Here is a 24,317-nt window from a genome sequence, read left to right as displayed (position 1 = left end):
TCGAATCATTCCAGGTGCTGGAGGAACCGCCCTATATAATAAATAAAGAGAATTACTCACAACATCTCTGTATATTACAGCTCTCAAACGATTTACGTCCATGTCTTGCAACAATTTCTCGGGATCCTTCACAGGACTCAACTGATGCGTAAGATTATCCACGATGTTCTGTAAATAAATATTCCGACGCATTATTAGATATCAACCGAGTACAAAAGAAAAAGACGGTTGTTCTTCAGCAATAAATTTCGTATTCTAGAAAAAAAGAAAAATACACACTCGTTCGTCAATAGCGTTGTTCATCGATAGCGCTACACTTATTAAGCTGAGTTCGATCAGATGAAACGTACCTTAGGCGATGTTTGAGCTCCACGTATGAGCGACTGTATATGTTGTGATTTATTACTAGAACCAATCTGCCGACCTAACATGCTGTACGACCTGCCACGTTCTTTACACTCTAAGCAGTTTCTAACGGCACATGTGCAGACCTATAGAAGCAGTTTTATTAGGTATAAATATAACAAAGGGTGTCGCGCGTGTAAATATTAATAAATATCTAATTGAAGTATATATCAATGTCTAAGGATATCACGACTATCTCACACATTTATACGCTTTTCGGAAACTATAACTATAGAAAACAATTTCATATCGATATAATAATTATGATGAGTTCTCTCCTCCTAATATAGAAACTCTTTATACTACGAATTCTATGTGTCGTCGAATGCATCGAGGTAACTAAACGTAATTAGTGTGTGCACTAATACTTAATATATTTCTCCTACAAATAGATCGGCGGATAATTCGCTAAATAAAATATCATTACTTCATGATGAATTCGCGAAATACCTTGTACTCATTAATACAAACCAAGCGTAAACATTGTCGCAATATGCCGCCACTCGACATATTCTTCTCGGCCTCCAGTTCTCCGAAGTTCAACGAGCTGGCGAATATGAGCACATCAGCCATGTTGACTAATCTTTGCAGAAAAGAAACTGCTACCTCAATTGGCATCCCCTGAGTTGGCTCGATTACGTCCAGTTCGCTCTGAAAATATTCAGATTATGAAGGCGCAAACGCAGAAACGGTTATACTTCTTTTTTTTTTTAAGTATTATGTGGCCCCGATTTTTTCTCAAAATAATATATAGAAATTAAATAGTCAATATAGGAGCCGAAGCAGGTTGTTTTAGCAATATTAATATTAATATTAATATTTAATATTAATATTTTTCACGCCCGACTACAGATCAAAATTCATTCACGATATCCTCCTTCTAATAACGCAATTATTTATGATCGATTTAGAGTCGGCCCATATATAGAAAAATCGGTAATCACACTTCGTTCAGCGTAAAAATTCGTACGTTCGCGATACACGACATCTTTACTCTCCCACCAAATAATATTAATGACGGTAATATGAATATTAAATATAACATTAAAATAACCGTGTTTCGGTTTACATATATTGGTCGTTTAATTTCTATATATTGTTTCTATTTCTCTTTCTTAGTCGCTCAGTCGTGTATGATCTGATGACAATTTACATACATTTGGCGAGGTGGCCGATGCTAATAAAGGTAATAAACCACCGCAGGCTATGATGAGATTGTCGGCTAACTGCGAAATTAGATGGACAGTGTTCACCACGAAAATGGCATTTTCGCTGCTGTTGACGAAATCCAATACAGACTTCGTCGAGTGGCTGCAACGTGGAGATTAATATGCAAAACTTCGTCTAGGTGAAATATCGTCGATGACGTATAAATGTATTTTCCTACCTTCTCCACACTTGAATATCTGTTTCTAAGGAAAAGAGGACGTCTGACAGTAGTCGTTGATGTATGTAAGACCATTTGAATTCCGGTATTCTGAAGGGAGGTCGCGTCGGGCCTGGACTGAACATCGGTCGTGTGGAGGGATTTCCTTGCTTCGACCTCTTAGCTTCTGCAATAAAAAAAGGATCACAGATATAAGAGGACATAAGAGGCAGACGCGTCCGCTTTCAATAACATGTACTCAGGATTACAGGTTCTCTGGATTGACTAAATTTTTATTTTTATAACTAAATTAAATTAATTATTAACGATCCATAAAATTGATATATTTGAATTAAAAGTCACTTAAACAAAACTAATTTATTTAAAAGTTAAGTTAAAATTAAATTAGTTTTAATTTATTTAAAGTTCAAAGTTAATTATATACAGCCACGAGTTTATACATATAACACTAAAACAACCGTGCTATGGTTTATATATAATGGTCATTTAATTTCTATATATATATATATATATATCTCAAATAGCAGAGTGACGTTAAAAGACGTCATGTTGACGGCAATATGGCGGAAAATGTGTGTTTTTTGTATAATTAACTTCTTAATCGTAGATTAATCTTATGTGAAATAATTAAAAAAATTACCTATTATAAAAAAATATCGATTGTTTTTGTGCTCAGGATTCCACACAAAGAAGAAACATCAGTATTCAGAGAGAGAAAGACAGAGAGAGAAAGACAGAGAGAGAGAGAGAGAGAGAGAGAGAGAGAGGGAGAGATGGAAAAAATACTGCTGGCATTATCTTTTATTCTATATTTTGTAAGCAGCTAGTAATGATTTTAATATTTCGATGGATTATTTTTAATTGATTTATATAAAGAAAGTTAGAAAAAATTAATAAGTAAAAATTAGAGCATTGAAAAATAACTAATTTAAATTAAAAGTTAACTTATATAAAATTAATTAAATTAATAAAGCTGAGTTTTTGAATTTTTAACTAAAATTTTAACAGATCGAGATATTATTCAATCCGTAGTGCGTATTACAGAGCGAAGAAAAAAAATGACTGGTTAACGCACCGAAATGATTCGGGTCCACCTGGGTGGACGTTGAGGCACTCCTTGGTCGTTTCTGGGGTGACGATGTCTTTCGTAAGGGCACAGGCAAGGATGGTGGCTCGTGACCGTTGTCATCCGCGGCCGTGTCCGTGGATACGATCGGCAAGCTGGATCTGCGATGAGTGTCTACGTGATCTGGAGTTAAGTCATTCAATAACGCATTGTCCCTGGCAACCACATTAGAACTAACGATTTGAGGCACACCGTCGGATAAACTTTTAGTTGCATCACAGACCGTAGATATTGTTGGGATTTGCTGCTTAGGATTTGGCACTTGCGTCACGTTATCTACAGAACTTTGAACATCGCTATTACTACAAACACTATCTGTTACTTCTACCTCGTCGTCGATCGTCGTCGGAACGTCTGGCTTATTATCACTTATGTTAGTAGAAATAGTGGACGGCTCCCTTGACTGTTTCTCGTTTACCTGCGCGTCAACGTCGTTATCAACAATAATAACAGCACTTTTATCCCCGGTTAAAATATCCACGGCGCATTCGTCGCTTAACGCACTATTCACTATTATTGGCTCCGCCTCCGTCGTCTCGTTCTCGAGATTTACCGCGTCCGCCGTGCGAGCCTCGTCGCTTTCTTCTACTATGCTAGTTGAGCAATTAGGACTTTTTACAGTTTCCCCTGTGTCGTTCTCGCCGGTCTCCGGCGCGGTGCTGGTGTCTCCGTCCTCGGGAATCTCCTTCTTCTCGTCGTCGTCGGCTTTCTCGCCTTCGGACGTTCTGCTTCGCATCTCGCTCGAGCTCTCTTGATTCTCGGTCGGCGTTAAGTACGCCTCCGACGTGTCGCTGTCGATGATCTCGCGGTCGTTCTCCAGCTGGAGCTTCTCGATCACCTTCACCGTCAGCGTTTCTTCCCGCGTCTCGTCGGGAGGAACAATTGGCACGGTGTCTTCTTCGGTGGTGACGTCGCTCTTCGCAACGGCCGGCTCGGTCGCTGACGAAGCGGCCTCGACTGGATCTTCCGTGTTGGTCGCATCGGTCGGGCTGTCGTCGATGTTACTACCCTCCGCTTCCGCGACCGGAAGATCCTCGGCATTGTCTGTCGGCGTAGGAACCGCATCGGCCGTGTCTTCCGTCATTTTCCTCGCATCTTCAGACTCGACGGCCGTCGTGTCCGCGCTCTCTTTAATCTGCTCGGTCGAAGAGGGCTCCGACGTAACGGCGACCGGCTGCTTCTCGTCAGTTGTGTCTTCCTCTTTCTTCGGTGTATCTTGAGCTACCATCGAGTCGGGACTGGAGCTTTCGATTTTGTGCACTTCGCTGTAGAAGTCGCTGGAACTCTCGATCGATATCACCTCGCTGGTCTCCTGCGTAGTCGGCAGCGAGACTGCCTCGCTGTTCGCTTCCTCGAGGATGGTCGGTGTTTCCGTGTGAATCTCCCGCGCGATAGTCGGTGTCTCCGGCTTGTCGCTCAATCTGGAGTCCAACGACACCACCTCGCACGACTGGAGAGTGTCCAGGGTCTCGCTGCGCGACTTCACGATCGCCGGACTGCCGTCGCTCTCGGTGTTGTCTATAGAGTTGAGGTCGCAGCTGCAAGACTCCTCCAGTCGATCGTTCGCCTCGGACGCGTCGAACTCCTGCAACCATAATACATTGAGACGTCAAGATTGACGAATATTCACGCAAACTCTCAATACCCTCAATGCGTTCCTCTCGTAAACGAAGTCAGCGGAAGTGTCGTCGATTGAATTATTAGGTCATTAAGTGTGAAATGTCCGATCACCTCATGTACCAAGTTTAATACCCGATATTTCTGATATTTCACTCTGATAATTCTTTGTTTTTTTTCTATTGTGAAGGTACGTCATCAGTCTTTCAGACGCACATTTTGGTTTGTGATTATCTGTCGAATTGCCTTTCGCAGATTAAGTTTTATAAACCATGGTATAAGTAAAAAATTCGCGTTATTTTCGAATATAAGTGCCGTAGTGGAAATAATGCAACGTGGACAACTCGAAGTGTCAACGAAGTGTTTGGCAAGGATGTGGCTAATGAACGCACGTCGATGGTTTGAGAAGTTCCGATCTGGTTCTCTTTCTTTGCTGTCGCGACATAAAGGCGAACCGTTTTTACATTCTTACGTGTAATGAAAAATGGATTCTTTCCGACAATCGCAAGCGTTCGGCACAATGATTGGCACAATGGGATCGCACAAAATAAAAAATATTTCAAATAAAATCATTGATCATACTTTAAGAATAAGTCAGGTTTTACCGATGAAAACAGTCGGCGCTCTTAACGGGACCTATCAGCCAGATTTGACCAATTTACAGCGCTATATTTATAACTACGCTCACCGGTAATTATCGGCTGCTTTTCAGTGACAGCACATTGATTACATTTCGAAAAGCTCATTTAAGAGTTATCTCATATCAACGTGTTGAGTCGTGAAATAACGCGCGAACGCGAAGAAAGGCGGGGAACGGTCGCTGGAGTCAAATAGAAGATCGCGAAAGATTCGCGAAATTACTTTGTAATTCCTCTCCATATGTTGTATCTCATGATTTTGCTGATTGCCCCAGGGCGATGGTCTGCTGTAGCCGTTATTGCCAGAGTGCTGTTGGTCCCAGCCGGAAATCGTGCTGATCGGCCGTTGCTGCCTCAGCTCGGGATCGGTGATGTTGTCGGACCTCTGTCGCTCGTAATGCTCGTACATTTGGGCGAACTGAAGTTTGAACTCCTCGTAGGACACCTGCGTTAATCCAACCGTCGTGAGGGCGTTAAAATCGCTTCGAGGGACATTTCGGCCGATATTTGTCGCAACTGACTCACCTTGGAGTGGACGATGGCCAGCGTGTCGACCCAGACGCGCCAGCCGCCGTATTCGTGCTTGATGGCGTGATGAAGGAGCATACGGAACAGAGAATACACCATGTCGGATATTTTCTGCTCCTCCGTATTCTTCGGGTGGATGTAAGCCATGGCGATGAGCCACTCCTGCCACACGGACATCTGCAGCACCGTTCTCCGATTCTCCCGGTTGTTGTTGCACAACAGCGTCATGTCCGAGAGAAAGAGCTTCTTCACCTCTAGCAGCTGCTCCGTTTGCTTGGACTGCCGGATTAACGTCGCTACTACTTTCAGAATCACTGAAACACAAATGTGACACCGCGAGGGGATTAAGTACGTACATACGGAGCCGCGTTTTCGACTTGCGTGCGATTACGAATCGATTGCCTTGGCTTACTCGGATTTTCCAGACGATAGTGGGATTCGGGCTCAGGATGTCTGGCGTACAATATCTGTTGACTGATGTGTTCTGTCATGATCTGAAATCAATTGAGAAACGGAGGATTGTGATCAATATTTGGAGAAGCGAACGATTAATCTGACCGAAAGTGTAATACAATTATAGTAAATACCTCATATAAAACATTGTACGTCGGCAATGAGAGCGTCTCCTCGTTCAATAAGAGTCTTTCGGCCAATAACGTGTACAGATTATGCGGGCTCATAACATCGTATTTCCGTCTATGCATTAGATAATATTAATATTTCCTTTTTAGGACGCGTCCTCTCTTATTGTGCCGCAAGTTATCTATAAAGGATCGCTTACTTGTGTGTACTGCGGCTGAGGAAGAATCCTAGCAGTTTCAACGCTTGCAAGCGTATCAGTTGGCTCTCCGCCGCCAGGAGCTTGAAAATCGTTCGCACGCCTTGTTTCGCGTCGAATGCGGGCACCATCGACGAGGGGTGTTCGGACATCAAAGATATGAGCATTTGTAAAACATCGTGGAGATTTTCGTCCTGAAAGTTGTGCTATTTTAAATACCCTCGATCACACACCGCGTCATCGCTAAATCAATGAATCTATGAACTCACTCTGATTTAATAATAATAATTATAATAATTTCAGTCAACTAAACATTACCTCGTGCATCGTTGTTAAATAATTAAGAATGCTCTGCAATTCGTCGTCCTTCACCCCGTTTCCGATCATAATCAGTTGTTTCAAGAATAATAAAATATACGAACGAATCGTAAGAATGTCCTTCTGTTGCGGGCGAGGTCCATCTGCGAAAAATATGTTCTCGTACGTGGATTTTTTAATCGTATTTTATTTAGTAGAGAAAATTTAATATCTTCAGAGATGTCACTCGATTAAGTAGAGCGTAACACGTACCAAGTCCTTTTGGTGTAATTCCGCTTTTGGATCGAGGATTAGCCACCCAATAGTAATACTTAAGAGTGTGCACCGTTTGCAACACCGTCGACACACGTCTCACATTGGAATATATCTGCGTGTCGCTAAGAAACTCTGTGGCCAGGTACGAATAGAGCCGCGTTTGTACTGGTGCTGGCGTGTATATCCATAGAGCGGGATTAAAAAGGACGTGATCCAGTAGCTGCCATGTTAGGAATGAAAAATAAAACAACTACATCACCATGGATCTGCCTGTTCTTCGGACACACCAATCTAGCCGACTTATATGATTTCCCGAGTTGCTCGCTAATTATTTCATCGATATGTTAATTTGTGCAATTAACGCGACCTTAAGCGATCCAGAGTAACTCAATGTATATATGTATATATAAAGTATTGTGTTATTATAAATATATAAACAAATATATAAGTATGCATTTGTTTCTTTATTTGCATATACACGTATATACTATTTTATTATACACACGTGTGTACATAATAAAATAGTATTGTACGAAATATACGTACAAAAAGAAAATGTCTGATATTACACAGATCCTTCACACACATAATCACAAGTAATTATATAAAATTATAGGGACGAATATTGATTACGGATCGTTAAGCTTATGGGGGTGATTGAAAACAATTTGCTGATGGCACTGCTGTTACATCTAATAACAATTATTACACAGGAGACGGCTGACGAATATGAAACGTTATGAGTGCAGATAGATGCTCGTGCATTTATGCTGACTGGAATTCTGAGGGAGAGAATGTGAGAAACGAATATAAGGTTGTACATATGGATTTGTACACTCTGCAGACCGGAGAATACTATTGTATTCGGATGATTGTTTTGCATTATAGAAGGTGCGATTATTTATAAATAAAATGCAGCCATGTAGATTTCATATTGAATTCATACCACGTTGCAAATCAATCAAATGTGTATTAAACTTGGTATTTAAATAGTGGAGATCACTCCGATGCTGGAAGAATTTCACAATGGTCAGAAATAAAATGCCGTGTATCAGGGTTTCGATCATAGAGAGAAAGAGAAAGAGAAAGGGAGTGCATATTCGAAGATACGAGAAAGTAATTTTCTTACGATAGCAGAGATGGAAGATTTTCAGCGTCGCAAAACAAGGGTCAGAAATTTCGATGTGAAAGCGACACATTCGGAACAAAATATTTTGCGTAGGCACTTTTTTCAAATCAGGGAGCTCAAAAGTCGGTAGATTGCATGCGATCCAAAGTTCGGATAACATAACAATGATCGAAGAAAGTGAGTGGTCATGCTCGTGGCAGGCTCGTGGAGAAGCCTTCGACAGTTTCAAGAGCACAAAACAAAATGCACATTAAACATACACATTGATACACACGGAAGAGACATCATTTCAATAGGAGCGAATCGTGACAAAAGCGTGGAAGCTATTGCATTACTTAGCAATTCGGTGGTACAGGATGCGTCGGCATTAGTAATTCAACTGATCAGATTGAACGCAAACTAGTCGACTTTTATAGTCGACAGGATATACATAAGGTGGAAAACAAGTTGTACAAATGTGAGAAGAGATATTTGCCAGACGTATATGTGGATAAAGGCTTAGCTTTTGCATAAATTACGCAAGAACTTAATAAACAAATAATAAGTTATCAAACATCCTTCGAGAAAGTATGAATAAATGGTTGCAACGCAACATTATGTATCGTTTTGTGATCTTCAACTGATTTTCAAGTTATTCTCGTTTAATTATTCTCTCAAGTTTTGAGATGCTTCATTTAATTTTTACTTCGCATTAATATGTACCATATTAATGGCATTAGAATATTAACTTGTAATGAGCGCAGCAATTTATTAATTAATAGATCGGTACCTGTTTTAATAACAGATCGCTGTTTGCGCTGAGGCAGGTCACCAAATGCTTCGTGAGTTCCAAGAAGGATGCGAGAACCTCCGTGGTGAGGTGATCTCTACTCGCTTTCTGCAGCATGAAGCTGATTACCAGGAACCCTCTGTTTTGTACCATGTGTTGTTGAACCGTCTGAGAACTCTCCACTAGGTCGCAAATGAATCCGAGCAGTTTCGAACTGGAACGCGACGTACATAATATTGCTCGTTAACGTTTGTCTTGTAGAATGTAACTTCTTCTAGACAAACGATAGAGGAAAAGCACCAATACCGACCAATACCGACATACCATTTTGTTTTTAGGCTTTAAAACTCTGTGTTTGTGTGTGTTGAAAGTATAGAATTAAAATTTATATGCATGGATGCAAACTAGCAATACTTCTTTGCCAAAATACACGAATGAGTGAGAAAAAAAGAGAGAAAGAGGAGAGAGTAAGAGAGAGAGAGGGTGTGTGTGTGTGTGTGTGTGTGAGCTTATGAAAATTATTATGAATTTTTCTTGCAAATAAATATTTTTTAAGATATTTGAGTATTGATGATTCTAAAAAGTAGACCCTAAAATCGATACCCACGTGTGTGTGTGTGTGTGTGTGTATAATACTTATAGAACTATAAAATAATTACATTAGTTTATACATTTATTACACATCCTTACATGTTATTTTTAACCTTACATATTATTTTTAATTTAAAAAATTTTACAATACTGTTCTTTTTTATTATATAAAAAAGTATCCCCCCGACTTCTTCTTTCAGACCATCTTAAATAAATAAACAAGGAAAACAGGGTGAAATCAGTCATTAGTAGCTTCAACTAAATTCTGCGAAATATTTTACAGCAAAATTGAAACATGTCGATCGAAAGACCGATAAACTCAAGTATGTCAGTTTACAGAACGACCTAATCTTAATTTCTTTGCACGGCTCAGTAACGAGAAGATAGAAATTAGCACAAGGTCCAAAGTGATTGAAGAAGTTCGGAACTCACACTATAAAATGTAAAATTGTCAAATGGATTACTTACCCCGCTGATCTGTTAATTTAATTTTTACAAGAAGGTAGGTCAGAAACTTCACAGCGCAACGAACAATCAAACTAATGACACAACCGAATGGTGCGCAAACAGGAAGCGCGGTCTTCCGTGTATGTTTCTCAACATAAGTACATCGGTTCATTATAGCTATGTTAATTTTAGTGCTTCTCCTCGAACGACTAAGTATTGGGATTTACCATAACGTGGGATCGCGCTTAACGTCGTTCGGCGCTATGCAGTCGTAGGGCATATCCAACTGCGAGAATAATGGGAACAGCACTTGTATACCGCCTATCGAGTTCAACGTGCTGTGAATCGAGTGCGTTATGACCGCCTTGACATCCTGAAAGCCGAAATACGATGTAACACATATGGACATTGGTGGGTCGCGTCTGGAAGTTTATTTCACGTCGCGGCCCTCGTGAAACGGAAGTAACGAATGTACCCGTCGGGGGAATAACCGTACCGTGTCCCGTGGCGCATAAACCCGGCTCCGGTCAAAATCGTAAATAACATTACGAAAGTATGTGTACCTGCAGCATGAGAGCGTGCGGTGTATGTACAAAATAGGAAACGTTGCCTTTCGGTGCGCTCTGCAAACAGAGCTGCGAGTCCGTCGCTACTGGATTGTACATGAACACAATTGCATTCGACAGCTTCCCATCGTAAAGTACCTGAAAAATACCACGTACGAGTTTCAGCGAACAGCACGTTTTCACGTTTGTCCGGGGATCTTCGACACACGTTTATCGCGTTGTAATGTTAATCGTTCGCAGAATATGCTATCGTGGGATTCGGGGCGAATGCGCGCGGCAAATAAGTCAGTTATCGGCATCTTACCGGCGTATGTACAAACATCTCGGGTTCTTTCAGCTAACTACGTAATAAGACACGCAGGAAAATAATACACAGACACATTCCGCGCGAAATCGACAGTCGATACAGACGTTTCTTTGCGTGCCACCCAGACACCGCTGCTTATTACCAATGAAAAAAAAAAGAAATACCCACTGGCGTTGAATCAGGTAACACGGCAGGATTTACACGTAAAGGCGTAAAGTTAAAGCGATGTTACGACAGAGATACACATTATGCATATATAACATACGTTTGCTATGCGAATAACGGCATCCACTAATTAAAAGAGACAAGCGTTTAATGAAGGGGGGGGAGGGAGAGAAATAAATTGTAGATACTGGGTATTAATTAACAGGCAGTATAAACAAGGCTTCATAATTGTACAATACTGTACACACTTGTTCGATACGAAGTAATACAAAGCAAATCAATACGTAAACTCGTCGGCTGCAACGACCGCCGGGGGAAAGGTGTGTTCATAATCAGGATAATTACCTCAGACGGACTCGTACGCAGTAACAAAGTAATTAACGAGATACAAGTCATATGTTAACGGGGCGGAAAATAAAATCAAAATGCTTACAATTTGCATACTTTGGTCCACCATGCTCGTGAGATCCTGGTCACTCACCCTTTTATGATTGTCAGGCAGATTCAAGTAGCACTCGTTGTCGAAACGAAATTGGCTCTGTTCACGCGGAGGACCGGAAAAAGAGAAGAGAGAGGAGAGACAGGCGATGAATGAATATTACGTCATCCATGAATGCGAAATGAATGTCCGCGCGAACGGATCAGAGATTTATATACCTTATATCCCGGTCCCAGTCGGTGCATCGCGCATATCTGATGCGTCGTCAGCGCTTCGCTGAACAAATATATCGCGCTCATTTGTCCGCAAAACACGCGCTCTTCGTCCAGTTCGGGGGTCGCTCCGATGTAGCATTTGTCAAAGGGCTGCAAAAAGCGACAGGCGTTACCTTCTCTCGAATCGTCAAATTAGCGAGAGGTCGTTATCGTTCGTGGTCGAAATCAGCACACGCCGGGCTCACTTACGTCATTCGTCGAGACGAACCATGCCATTTCCGTGCTCGATGCCAACTGACCGTTGACCAGACACTTAATTTCACTTTTCGTCCACCTATTGTATATGTACACTACCGCGATCATATACCACTGTAAGACATAAAAGTGAGTGTCATCGACTGACATGCATCGACGGTTCGTCTGTGTTAGACGTAATTCGGTACGGAGGTTCGAACGTTTGATATATTAAACCTATAATAATGCATACATTTTAAATCTCTAATAATGTATACATTATACAGAGTGATTCATTTTAATCTTAACTGGCAAATATTCCGAAAAAGATGGAAGATGTAGGAAAATTTTTTGGATAAAAGTTGTAGTGTTCAAAGGGATCAAAACGGCGACTTTAACTTCGTTGTAGTCAATAATGCACGATCATTTTAAGGGCAATTTCATTTTTTTAAATAGGATCATGTAGCTTTTTTTTTTAATATAAATCGATTCTTTTGTTCGTTATATGTATAACAGTACTAGAGCATGGCTATCTAAATACGAATACTTTTCGAGTTATTTTACTTTTTATTCTGATATCTTTCAGTACCAAATATGAAATATCTCATAAAGTATTTCTTCTTCGATATCACCACCTCAACACTTCTGTATATAAAATGGCAAGTGGAATCGATCGCTGCAAGCAAACATAGAGAAACTTTAATAAAAAATATTGCATTTTGCAAATACATCGAGGTACTAATGCAATGATTGATATTAGTAATTGATTTCTCTCATTTTATTATGTTAAAAAGTATTAAGGTGATGTTATCAAAAAGTGAATATTTTATGAGATATTTCATATTTGTCGTACCAAAAAATATCATAATATAGAGTAAAATAATTCGAAACTTAAATTATTTTTCTTTAGTATTTTTATACATATAATGAATAGAGGAATCGGTTTATGTTAAAAAACTATATGATTCTATTAAAAAAAAAAAAAAATGAAGTTTGACTTTGAAATAATCTTGAATTATTAATTGTACAACAAAGTTAAGGTCACTGTCTTATGTCCCTTTCCAAACCTTACAACTTTTATCTGGAACATTTTTCCATATCTTCCATATTTTTCGAATATATTGCTTATCAAATATATTTACTTATATTGTTAAAATTAAAATGAATCACTCCGTACATAAGTTAATTGAACTATCAATGCGTAACAGAAAATTCAATAATCTTTACCATATCGTTTCCGAGATATTTAATCATAAACTAGTATAATGTGGGCATGTATAGAAACCTTATAACAGATTTCTTCTAATTTGATAAATTTGTGTATGATGGAAGTTTAAAAATAATGTCGTCATAATAAAATATAGTAAAATGAACACTTAAACTTGTTTTAGTAAAGTATCATATAAATTTACCGTCTGGTTGACAAAAATCTAGATCTGAATCGATAAGAATATTCGTGAAATCGACAATGAAATGGAACATGGTAACATCACATTTACATAAAGTTAACGCTAGATCTGAAATAACCTCATAATGTCATTCCTAATACTTATTTCTATATTTATTATTCATATTTCTTTTAATATAACACCTGTGTATTTCCAATTCAAATTAAATTGTACTGATCGTTTATTAAATACAACGACGAATACATACTTCATGTTTATATTTCTTTTCTTACTATTGATATTTAATAAAAGATTATTTAAGAAAAGATATCGAATAAATCTTACAACTTTCATATTGTTATTTTTTAAATATCTGATAACTTTTAAAATCAAGAATAAATATATATTATGATATCTGCAAATTTCACCTTATTAATATTGTTGAAAAATTATTTTTAGTCATTTAGAACAATTTGATTAATAAAATACTCATTGACTAGAGAGTAACGTTTAAACCTCCGTAATAAACCATAAACTAAGCAACTAAACAAAATTCAGAGTTGGGAAAGTTACTTTCGAAAAGTATCATGTTATTATCATTAATTGTGTATTAAAAAAAGTAATTCGTTACCGAAGGAAAAGAGTAACTCATTACCGTTATCGTTACTTTCAACATTTCTTGGAGTGAAATTTCATTCATGAAAGTAGAATGACAGCCGAGTCACTCGGATTCGAGTAATTTTTCACTTGTATAGGGTAAATTTTCCATTCTGAATCGTCGAGTGAATATTTTCGTTCAAAACTAAAAAGTGAATTTGATGTATTTCACCGTCAAAGGAACAAATTCATTTTAGCTGATCAAAATATTCATTCGTATGGAAGCAGAATTCTAAGCTTGACTGAAACACTCGCTCTTGTATTTTCGAATGACAGTATTTTCAATTTTCAAGCGATAGTGAAAATACTGCCGCCTTTCATCTGTCTTGAGTGAAATTCCACTTCAAACAAGTTAAAATAACGAGTAGTTCCAGTTGCCGTTACAATTATTTACACCAAGTTTTCAAGATTCACTTCTGCTCATTCTATACACATGTATTCTATATGTGCGAAACAACGATAAAAGTAACGATTATATCGTTATCGTTATTCACAAAATATAATTACCATTATTAATGCGAAAAAATAAAATCGTTAACCAGTTGTTACTGAGAAGACATAACTTATAATGCTAATGGTGCTGTAAGTAACGTGTTATTTCCCAACTCTGGCAAAATTTTAGCGTAAAATGATTAGGCATACGTCAAGTGGAGAAGCATTAGCTAAACAGCGTGTCTAATAGCATACCTTTCGTGGCTGAAATTCATATTTGACACAATGTTGGAAGCCCTTGCCCTTTACTTTCATAGAAGTCAGGACTAAGCAGTTCCCTACGAAATGCGCAGAGTATCCTACTCCTTTGCTTGTTTTAAAGCTAAAATATAATGATGGAGCGTTATTACTTTCCTATTCTCAGCGAAGCCGCTTCGCTTACATTTATTCTCCCTTTGTTGCCCTACTTCTACTTTTTATTCTTTGAAAGGGTCAGATACAGAAAAAAAGAGGAGCGACGGAAGTCGAAGGTGTATAAAAAACAGTTAAATTATTTCTACGTGTGTGTAAAGTTAGATTAAACCGTGAGAAACAGTCCGTAGTTGAAGCATCGTTCTTTCCGCAGTTATATGTAAAGAAAAATCGCTCCCTATACCTTAATGAGGAGGCTCGATTGGGAACGGTTTGAACGGTTTCTTCGAAGTTGAGAAACATAGGTGATTCTTTAGGACCACCTACTTCACCTGGAGAGGGTGCTTTCGCGAGGATGCTTGATGTGAGAGCACTTACCAGTAGAGGTACGGTTTTTCGCGTTCGATATTAACAGAGTTGATGGGGTCTAAGCGGAACCATGTGGTGAAGGTAAATCCATTCTCGTGCGGCCACTTTGCCAGCGGCGGCAAGACAACCGCCTGTGGGAGACACGAAATAATCCTCTTATTAAGCTGTCCCGAAATTAAAAATCGAAACGGTGACAAATAAGCACACTGCGGGAATAAATCAATCTTAACGATAGTTCTTGAGGATTAAGCAAGAAATTTAATTAATAACTTTTAATTTCGTTGTTTTTTATCAATATTTTGTTACCAACCCTCGCATGGCACGTATATCTGTTTTATATCTTAATCTGGCACACTAGAGCCATTTGCGCCCTTGTTTAAATTTTATAAAAGTATTAATCAGAATTTATGAAAAATTACGAAGATACTTTTAAGTCTGTAGAATAGAATTGTGTAAAGAAATGATCGTAAATTCTCTCACTTAAGTGTTTCACTTTACTGGGAATATAAAGAGAAACGTGATAAAAACATGAATTTACATAAAAATTTACAACTTTCTGAAAACGAATTTAAGAAATTAATATTTATGTATAAACACGGATTTTCTTGCCGATATACTCGAAGCTTAATTTTAAGATAAAGACTTTAAGACTTAATTTTAAGAAAAAAATATTATACATTTCAATTCATCAAAAAATATTATTTTGAGTATATAAAAATATATTATTTTTAGGTGGAAATAGATGTTTTTTGGGCGAATAAAGTTATCTCAATCAATCAATAATATTTTCATAACTCTGGATGAGTTTTGACCTGTTCTAAACATCTCCTCTATTCCGATCTATCCTTCGACTTAGCTTTTCAATTGCGGACTTCTAATTTTCTAAATCCTCCGCTACTTGATCTTTGAAACAGTTTCTCGCTTTTCCTCTTATCGGCATCCAATAGATCCGTTTTATTGCGATATTTATCCAATCTCTCCATATGCTTCGGCTATTTAAATTGGTCTATTTCTATTTTGTTCAGACAATGTCAGACTCTGAGTAAACCTGATGTAACTTGTGGTTATACCGTCTTCGCTATACAGAGTGTCTCAAATCATTCTTGGCTCCCGTGGTGTACAGGTGGAATGAATGAAACTGAGTAGAAACGTCAGTATCATTTTGCAAAACTCGCAATAGTCAGTGAAAAATGAATTATATTGTCTGAGCTAATGAACGCAGGGAAAGGATAGACCGGACACTGTATAAGGAAAAGTAGCTTACTTCTGAAGATTTCCTAGCAACGACGAGCATCAACTGATTCTTAAAGACGGAGTAGCGCAACAAGCAGCGAGCGGCATGTGACACAGGGCTGTTCGTTGAAAAGAAACACGCCTTTCGCTATCAATTGATATCTATTGTTGCTAGGAGATCTTCAGAAGTAAGCTGTTTTTCTTTACAAAGTGTCCGATCTACTCTTTCATTCGTTCTACTGGATATCTTTTCTGTCGCTTATTTGGGAGCCAAGGCATGTAAAATCTGTAATATTGTTAAAGTTACGTATATCTATTATGAAATTTTTGTAAAGGTTTTTGGACTGGGTCTTTTCTATCATGACTATGTCACAGTATAAGTAAGAACAGTAGGTTCACTCAGTGGCGGCATCTTTCATTTGGGTGCTGTACGATCGCTATATTAGTTGTGCGTGGGCTATAATTGAATGGCAATAAATGCCAACTAAAATAGATCTCTGTGACTATGTGTTCCAATATTCACTGTTAGTACTGAAAATCTATAGTATATGTCATATAAACTATAGATTTTCAATAGTATCAGTGAATATCAGAATGTACCTTTTATGTATAATAAGTCTAATTGTGAAATTATTTCAAAACCTGTCACGAGAAGAACTAATGAAACATCTAATATTGCTTTCAACAGAAATACAATTTTTATGACTCACACGGTACATAATAGTTGTTAAATGTAAACTGAATATACATAATGGAAATGTAAAATAATAATAACGTGGTAAAACATGAAAAAATTATATAAGGAAATATGTGGAGTCAAGATATTATTTTTACAACGAATTATAATATATAAAATATATAAAATATATAATTATAGTGTATAAAAATATATTATTTCGTCACTGCTGTAGAAAAACCTCTTACGTGTATTTTCCTAAGTACAACTTGGTCGCATTTCCGTTGCTCACACGGTTCGACATAGCTGTTAGCCGCCATATTCCTGGTTGTGCAGATCTGTCATACGCGAAAGACGATCATTAGCATAATTTCTCACTGAATCTACTGTTCTTACTTATTCTGTCTTATTATGACTATATATTTCGTTTTATTTGCACTTATTAGCAATCCTATATTTTTTGAAGTTTCTTAGTAGCGCTATCAAGCTTTCCTTTTAATTCCGGCGATTATGTTCATATTGTTTATGCATTTTTGTTAATAAATAAATAAACCTTTACCTTTAAATATTACCTTGCGTATTAGTTCCCAATTTATGCATAATACTCTCAAGTACTCGATTAAAGAAAAGTTACAACAAAGCATTTCCCTGACACAGTCCGGTTTGGGTAGTAAATGAGTGAGAAAAATTCGTTTGTATCTTTACCATATTTTCAACTCTCGATAGTGTCTATTTGACTATTTTGACCGGACGGACCGGTATGTCCGACTCAATTATTTATACAAATTATTTTTGTTCATGTTGTCATAAGTACTCTTAAAATTGATAAATAAATAATATGTTTCAATAGAAAATTCATACTTATTTTCAAGGATTTACCTAAGACAGACATTACAATAACATATAATATTTAGTCTATTGTGGATTTTTGCTTACTAAATCGATAAAATTGGTAGTTTCATATAACCCTTCTTCTCTACTTCGCATAAAATTATCTGACCATAGATTACGTAGAGGCTTGAATTTTATAGGGTATATGTATAGAATTATTTATAAAAAACTATTATTATTATACTTATATAAGTATAATATTTCTATAATTAGTATAACTTAGTCGATTTTCTTTTTTGTATATAGATATGATAAGCTCCATATTTCAGTCATCATGTATTTTTATCTGTTTCCACATAACAGTTATAAATTAATGTATATATTGCACTATTACTCCTAATTAATACTTCGACTCAGCTAATATTCCATTCATGCCTCGCGCTTTGTTATTCTTTAATTTTCTTTTATAGCTTCTTGTTTTTTTCATGGAGATTGATACTTTATTTTCTTCTCTATCATCCTCGCACTCTTCCTAGCTGTATAATTTTCTGTAATTAATTTAAACCTAATATTTCCCCAACTATAACGTTTTTATAGCGTAGAAAACAGAAGTCCTCATCTCACTAGTTTGTGACAAATTCAAAATTAAAATTCGGTTGAAATCGAATATAACCCCAGTGTGCCAGATTAGGGTTAAGCATCACAAATTCTTCTGGTCTTTAAGTACTAATTTATTCCTATACATGGACGAAACGTATATATATATATATATAAAGTGTATGTATTATTTTTATTTAAATCAGAGCATCTTTTATCCAACCCCGTCCCAGCTGATTTACGTTCTACAACGAAAGTCGCGTGTTGCTTGATCGCGTATGCGGTAACGATGTTTAGGAAAGTTCCTTACTGTGATTGATTTCGAAAATGCACGCGGATAGCGGAATCTTGCGGCAAGGCAAATTCTCTTATCGGAACTTTGATAGAGTTTAGAATTGAACGACGTCCTCTGGGATGTCGTGAAGCAAGAAATATTTGTTCGAAGGTATGGAGGCGAATGAAGAAAGGAAACCAACTTACCGACCCTTTTCTACCAGGGAAACTGAAAAATACATCGGGCCCGTTTCGCTGTGGCATTTGGCGGAGGACGTTTAGCAATTTCGCCGAATGCCGTGGCTGTGAAACATACACGAATGCCATCATATTAATAAGTAACAATATATTCTCACGACGAGATTCGACCTTGAATTTGCATAACGTGCGATTATCGGATGACTTTCGGACAATTCTTACCCATTTTCCCTTGACAGCTTTCATAGCGCCGAACAAAAGTTTCAACTCTTTCACTGTTATACTGTAGCTCGCCAGCACTCCCAGCATGTCGATCAACAAGTCTGCCGTATCAAGTATAATTTAGACATTATTAAATAGTGTAATTAATTATATGTAAAAAAAAGGGAAGAAATAGCAAGTTTACAATACGCAGAAGTCTGTCATACGAGAATTTCGCGGAACTGCGGTGAAAGATAAGGATCATTAAGAGCCTAAGCAGGGATTATTCAGTGTTCAATTGTTGTTACATACGTGACATTCCAAATGTTTCAGTTCTATTCGTACTCTTCTCACAGTGGATCAAAAAATTACATTAATATATATATATATATATATATATTATATTACATTAATAAAATATAATATATATATATTATATTATATTACATTTATATATATATATATATATATATATAAGTTATTTAATCGATTTTTTAAAGCCCAAACTATGTGTGTAGAACAAAGATCATTTGGAATCATATTCTAAAATACTCCCTGCGAACAATACAACAGCTGCTAAAAAATATCCTTCATATTTTGCAAAAAGTATGCATTTTTAACCGAATTAATGATGACAAACCACGGTGAAAGGTCATCCGAAGATGTTTTCATAAAGATGGAAACATTAGTCCTCCCGCCTGCCATCGTGACGATCATTAAAATAGATCATCATTCTCCCGCTATTTACAGATGCACGTAATGTGGCGCAGCGTAAGTGAATCGTAGGAAGCGAAAGCGATTGCAAGCAATAAGCATCTAACGAGCTGAGCACATCTGTGGGAAGAAAAACTAAGGAACGACGCGTGCGAGAGAAGTTATGTCAAGCAACTTAAATAAACTAAAATTATTTTTTAAGTCAAGTAACTTAAATAAGCTAAAATTATTTTTAAGATCGTGCACCAACGACAAGCAAGGGAAAAACTTAAATGTTGGTCAATATGTATCGTGTAAGAAGTGTAACAAACAAAAGTAAAGGGTGCTATGGCAAGTGTCATCGTGAATGGAAATAAACGAAACAAACAATGCGATCGTTCTTTCGGAAATTACAAAGGGATGTACGATTAACGACATTTATTAGATGTACAAATTAATTCGGTGCTCTTGTATTTAATATCCTGTAACTCTGGTTCAAATTGACAAATTTTCCCCGTCTTATATGGTGATTTGAAAGTGCCAACCTTAAGCTTTAAGAAGCACTATAATAGTTGACGGCCTTGCCGGTGTAACCTCAGAATACAGTAGTTATCACGATGTTGTTCGAAAAGAAGCATCTGAGGGCAATGCATCCTGTTTGCACTCCAGTTGAATAAAAATGCTGTTCAGTCTACCGGAATGATTTGTTCCGCTTTGGGTGAAGGTTCTGTGACTCATATAACTTGTAAACAAACTTTTTACCGGCAATAGAACTAGGCAGGTGGATTCTATCGCACGATATCGCGTGGCCACATATCACAAAAGGGACGAAGGATCTCATCTATACATTAGGCTAGGAAATTCTCCTTCATGCGGCTTATTTGCCAGATCTAGCCCGGTCAGGTTACCTATTTTGGTCGCTTCAATATCATCTGGCGGATACGCATTTTAGAAAACAATTAACGAGCTCTGGAAAAATATTGATAACTTTATCGAGTTAAAACCGTCAAACTTTTTGCGTGAGAGCACTCATCAGCTGTCCGATAGGATGGAGTAATGTCGTAGAAAATAATTTAAAATTATATCGAACACTGAATTTGCACCTGATTTTTTGTAAACAAACTTTGAATTTCATGAGAAAAAGAGCACCGAATTAATTTGTATATCTAATAATTTATTCGCTGAGTGATGTAATAAGGCGCCAAGATTTAGAAAGTGTCTAATCGATCTAGGATGATTCAATAATAGTTACTAACGAGTTTAGCCTCAGTTTGAAAGTTCAAGTTTCCTTGACGATTTTAGTGATCGTCACGATAGCAGGCGAGAGGATTAATGTTTCCATCTTTATGAAACCATCTTCGGACGATAATTTTTCAACCGTAGTTTGTTACCGTTAATTCGGTTAAAAGTGCATATTTTTTGCAAAATATGAAAAATGCTTGTTAGCTTGTTGCTCTGTTTGCTGAGAGTATTTTAGCATATGATTTCAAATGTTCTTTGCTCCACACATGCGCTTAAGAATCGGTTAAATAATTTTTACACAAATTAATGTAATTTTTTGATCTATTGTGAGATGAATCCGAAATAGGAACGAAACGTCTGAAATGTGACATATGTAACAACAATTGAGTAAATGACTTTGTGATTTAAATCGTTTTAACGGCACTAAATGATCCGTGCTTAGGCTCTTAACACGTTCGCTACCACGTCGCGAAGGAGAAACCTTCACCACAGGCCATACCTTATTTTTCGAATTTTTTCAAAATATACTGCAGATTTGTACTCACATATAATTAAAATTTCGTAATTCACTTAAAATTTCGTAACTCACATATAATTAAAATTTCATAAATTAGAATATAAATCTAGTTTTTCAATATGTCTTAAATATGACAAGGTAAATTTTAAAGAATTAACGAATAATATGAAATGTTACGTCCTGGGTATTCTAGAAACAATGAACTCCTTTTTTATATATATACATTTAGAAAGCAGATGGACTCCGGGGAAGAGCTATTGAAAAAAGGGATAAAGATTACGATGGGTCGCTGCCAAACGCGCCGTATATTTTCCAGCGTCCGTCACCCTAACCGCATTCCTTTTTTTTATGATCATAAAACAAACAAACTCGGGTAAGCGCTGCTGTAAAATGACACGTTCACATGCCGCCTAAATGCGTCAAGGGGCCTCCCAAGGCGTGTTCGCGAATACGGTCGTTGCGTTCTCTTCCAGGACGTAATAGAAATTCATAATGAAAAAATATAATTATATAATGTTTGTCTAATATAAATCTTTATTTTTATCTTTACATTATCTTTCTTTATTTTTTTGAGAAATTTATTCACTATTTTATGAAAGTTACATATTATATTGTAGTAATATATATTTTAGATTATTTACATGTCCGTTATCTATTTAACAATTGCAAAACTATATAGTAATATGAAATGCACACTGGGAGATAAGCTATTAATTCGTTTTAATTTCTAAATTTGTCAAAATATCGTAATATAATCTGAGATCACCTCTACTCATTAAACTTGTGACTGTCTTCAAGCATATTTGTCAGTAAGTTCAGAAAAGACTTCGTTAGTTTAAGAAATGAATAAGTGAAAATCAATTATCGTCACACATGTGTGACGCTGGGCTCTCGATGGAAATTCCGTGTGTCACATATATGTGATGCAGGTAGCGAACGTGTTAGTGACCTTCTCTCTTTGAATTTGATTGTATATTAAAGAGCCTTATTTATTAATATCTGTAGTGAATTATTTCCGCCTTGATTAATGATAGCATAGCGCCAAATTTAAATCAAATATTTACTTACCAGCGACAACAGTTTCCGCACGAGATAATCGATGCAGAACGTGTTCTATGAGACTCACATCCGTACATGCTTGTAAGTTTCTGACGCTTTTTCTCAGAATTGCAATAAAGACGCTCCATATTTCAGCCTGAAACAGAAATATCACTCGTGTTATACATTACTAAACGTGCCTTAAAATTTATTAAGATTATTGGATTAAAGAAAATAACGAGAAAAATGATAAATATGATCGAATTTCGCCTGAGCCGTGTAATTGATAATTCGAATGGAATTTCATTGCGCATAATTACGTTACGACCGTAAATCGCTCGCTAAAGTCGCGTAATAGGGAGATGATTGCGGAATATTGATTAAAAGCATACCGCGCTTATTATTATTCGTTTGTTTGCAGCGAAAATATTACTCTCGTCGAAAGCATCGGTTAATAACGGGAATTTCATTAGCATTCATTTTTTATTTTCTCCTTATTAGAAATCGCGCGCATTATTAACGCACTCCATTAAAAGCACCTTTTCCAACGTTGTCTGTTCTTTTAAACAATAATATAACAATTTCCCGATAATTTTTCTGTAACCTAATATAAAATAATGTTATTAAAAAAATATTCATTTTCATCCTTTTCGTGCGAATACAACGGCATAACTGAAGAAATCTCTCGCAACAGCGTCCTTCGACTCGATTAACCAAATTATCCGTACAGAGAGAGAGAGAGAGAGAGAGAGAGAGAGAGAGAGAGAGAGAGAGAAAATCCAGTAATGTCTTTGTTATAGATAGCGGCTTGCCAATTACGTCCAGGCAAAAACTATCTCGGAGGGGTTCTCCAAGTCAAGTGGAGTGGTTTTACGTCGAAACGAATAAAGGATGGCTTAATAAAACCGCGCGCTCACTCCGCGGAGAAGAAGTTAATGCTCCAAAGAGGTTTTTTGCCCGAGCAATCGCGAATAATTCACTCGGATATCCTGAGCAAACACAATACCAGACCCTCTCTGTGGAAGGTGTTATTTAATACGACCAGACAACCCGCCTTCGTCCGTGCATAAGGCGCACCGAGGGAGATGTGTAACTCCGTAACTCTAAGGCGCGGGCACGTCTGATAAAAAATCCACCGGCAACTATTTCAATATTCACAAGCGGCATCGTCCGCGGTAAGCGTGTTTATTTACGCGGGTCAACTTCCGACGGAACTCCCAATAGTTCATCCCCCGAATTATTATACCCTGGGATAGTCGGACAACCACGCGCACACAACCGATGCGAGAGGGGATCGGCCGGCCGGCGCCGAACGGCAGTTCATGTACCCGCGTAATCCCCTGCTGATATGCAAGGTAGGCCACGATGCGAGATAACTACGGGTGCGGGATAACCGCCGGATAGCGGAGAAATCCCGAAAATGCCGCTGGAATTCCCCCCCTCCCCCCCTCAGTCGGAATTTCGGCTCCGCGGGCCGGAGTTTTAGCGAGGAGAAGTTATGGGCATTTGGATAATTCCGGAGTAATGATCTCGCGGCTATACACCTTGTCGGCTTGCTACATCGGATTCGCGGACGAATTCGCTGAGCAGAAGAGAAAGAAAGGCGACGCAAGGAGAGACTGAGAGAGAGAAAGAGGGGGAGGAGAG

General features: G+C 37.6%; 1 protein-coding gene across 1 annotated transcript in view; it reads right to left on the bottom strand.

Annotated features, from left to right (window-relative positions):
• Positions 1-24,317, bottom strand: part of LOC106748965 (neurobeachin-like) — a 98,364-nt gene that overhangs the window by 5,391 nt on the left and 68,656 nt on the right. Inside the window, exons 2-26 of the mRNA XM_014627934.1 lie at positions 22,701-22,827; positions 19,202-19,302; positions 18,989-19,084; positions 17,329-17,418; positions 15,181-15,302; positions 14,647-14,773; positions 11,930-12,049; positions 11,684-11,830; positions 11,460-11,564; positions 10,552-10,692; positions 10,216-10,361; positions 8,951-9,164; positions 7,050-7,302; positions 6,798-6,940; positions 6,483-6,673; positions 6,289-6,397; positions 6,114-6,195; positions 5,699-6,015; positions 5,397-5,618; positions 2,868-4,503; positions 1,793-1,958; positions 1,563-1,716; positions 877-1,056; positions 351-491; positions 61-168 (exon numbers count right to left, since the gene is read on the bottom strand). Of these exons, the coding sequence (XP_014483420.1) occupies positions 61-168; positions 351-491; positions 877-1,056; positions 1,563-1,716; positions 1,793-1,958; positions 2,868-4,503; positions 5,397-5,618; positions 5,699-6,015; positions 6,114-6,195; positions 6,289-6,397; positions 6,483-6,673; positions 6,798-6,940; positions 7,050-7,302; positions 8,951-9,164; positions 10,216-10,361; positions 10,552-10,692; positions 11,460-11,564; positions 11,684-11,830; positions 11,930-12,049; positions 14,647-14,773; positions 15,181-15,302; positions 17,329-17,418; positions 18,989-19,084; positions 19,202-19,302; positions 22,701-22,827 (5,238 nt within the window). The remainder of the gene's footprint in view (positions 1-60; positions 169-350; positions 492-876; positions 1,057-1,562; positions 1,717-1,792; positions 1,959-2,867; positions 4,504-5,396; positions 5,619-5,698; positions 6,016-6,113; positions 6,196-6,288; positions 6,398-6,482; positions 6,674-6,797; positions 6,941-7,049; positions 7,303-8,950; positions 9,165-10,215; positions 10,362-10,551; positions 10,693-11,459; positions 11,565-11,683; positions 11,831-11,929; positions 12,050-14,646; positions 14,774-15,180; positions 15,303-17,328; positions 17,419-18,988; positions 19,085-19,201; positions 19,303-22,700; positions 22,828-24,317) is intronic.

This window comes from Dinoponera quadriceps, unplaced genomic scaffold, assembly GCF_001313825.1.
Source record: "Dinoponera quadriceps isolate SergipeBrazil2010 unplaced genomic scaffold, ASM131382v1 scaffold2843, whole genome shotgun sequence".
NCBI classification, from domain to species: Eukaryota; Metazoa; Arthropoda; class Insecta; order Hymenoptera; family Formicidae; genus Dinoponera; species Dinoponera quadriceps.
The sequence above is the reverse complement of the archived record's forward strand: the minus strand, read 5'-3'. Positions and strand labels throughout refer to the sequence as shown.